The sequence below is a fragment of the Psammomys obesus genome, unplaced genomic scaffold, assembly GCF_907164565.1.
Source record: "Psammomys obesus unplaced genomic scaffold, mPsaObe1.curated_primary_1811, whole genome shotgun sequence".
Classification (NCBI taxonomy): Eukaryota; Metazoa; Chordata; class Mammalia; order Rodentia; family Muridae; genus Psammomys; species Psammomys obesus.
In genome coordinates, this window is record NW_026586545.1 from 16,908 (window position 1) to 18,066 (window position 1,159).

Consider the following 1,159-nt stretch of genomic DNA (forward strand, 5'->3'; position numbering starts at 1 on the left):
AATAGCTGTGCTTAAATGTAAAGGGTGGAAAGACTGACATCTGCATCATTAACAAAATCAGGGAGAAGGCTCAGGTTAACATCCATCCTCAGTTCATTTTCTGTGCAGCAGGGGGGGTCTCCTAACACAGACTCATTTCTGTGTCATTTATAACTAAATCAACTCATAGTTTCTCTGAGTTAACACCTCTTCATGCTAAGCATCAAGACCGTTTTCTAGATGACAGTAAAGATGGACTTTTCTTCAGGCTTCGTGGCTACGCTGATTCTCATACTAGGTAAGTAAAGTGACTTTAAACAGCAAAGTCTTTAGCTGGAATTTACTTAAGAACATTATTCTCAAGGAGGAGACACTGAGCTCTCTCTCTCTCTTTCCCTTTCTCTCACTCTCTCCTTTTCTCTCCTTTCCTTGCACTGTAGGAAGGACCCATGGAGATTCCATGACTCAAACAGGAGGCCAAGTGACCATCTCAGAAGGCGAGTTCCTGACAATAAATTGCACATATTCAACCACAAGTATAGCATATGCTGCTCTTTCCTGGTATGTCCTATATCCTGGAGAAGGCCCGAATCTCCTCCTGAAAGTCATCACAGCTGGCGAGAAGGGAAGCAGCAGAGGGTTTGAAGCCACATATGATAAAGGAACCACCTCCTTCCACTTGCAGAAAGCCTCGGTGCAAGAGTCAGACTCGGCTGTGTACTACTGTGCTCTGGGTGACACAGTGGCAGACATTGCAGGGGGAGCTGAGCACAAACCGAGAGGAAACAGGTGGCCTGGCTGCTGCGCACCTGCCTCTGAAATCACTGACTTCAGCACAGCCGTCCCTGTGAGGTCTTCCATGTCTCTGCTGGTGAAAATCACAGCAATGTCTGCATGCCAGGCCACATCAACTTCACAAATCAGTAGAAAAATGAAGACGGCTCCGGGGTCATGGCTGTAACTCATTCAAGCCATGTTCTCTCAGTGCTGGGGATTAAACCCAGAGCCCTGCGCATGCCAGACAAGTGGCCACCAGTGAGCCCACATTTTAAACCTTATCTACAGGTAATCAAATGTGCTGGAGAAAGTGACCTGTACATAATGTGACCTAACAGAGTCTGGAAGAAAGGTGACAGAAAATGGCAATCATTCCCTAACAAAGCTCTGTGGAATTCTTTCT

General features: G+C 46.3%; 1 gene segment (V, D, J or C); it reads left to right on the forward strand.

Annotated features, from left to right (window-relative positions):
* The first annotated feature begins 219 nt into the window (after window positions 1–219).
* On the forward strand, window positions 220–940 carry LOC129672508 (T cell receptor alpha variable 9-2-like). The segment is given in 2 exon segments: window positions 220–277; window positions 420–940. Coding segments are annotated over 2 exon segments (579 nt in total).
* Window positions 941–1,159: the final 219 nt, after the last annotated feature.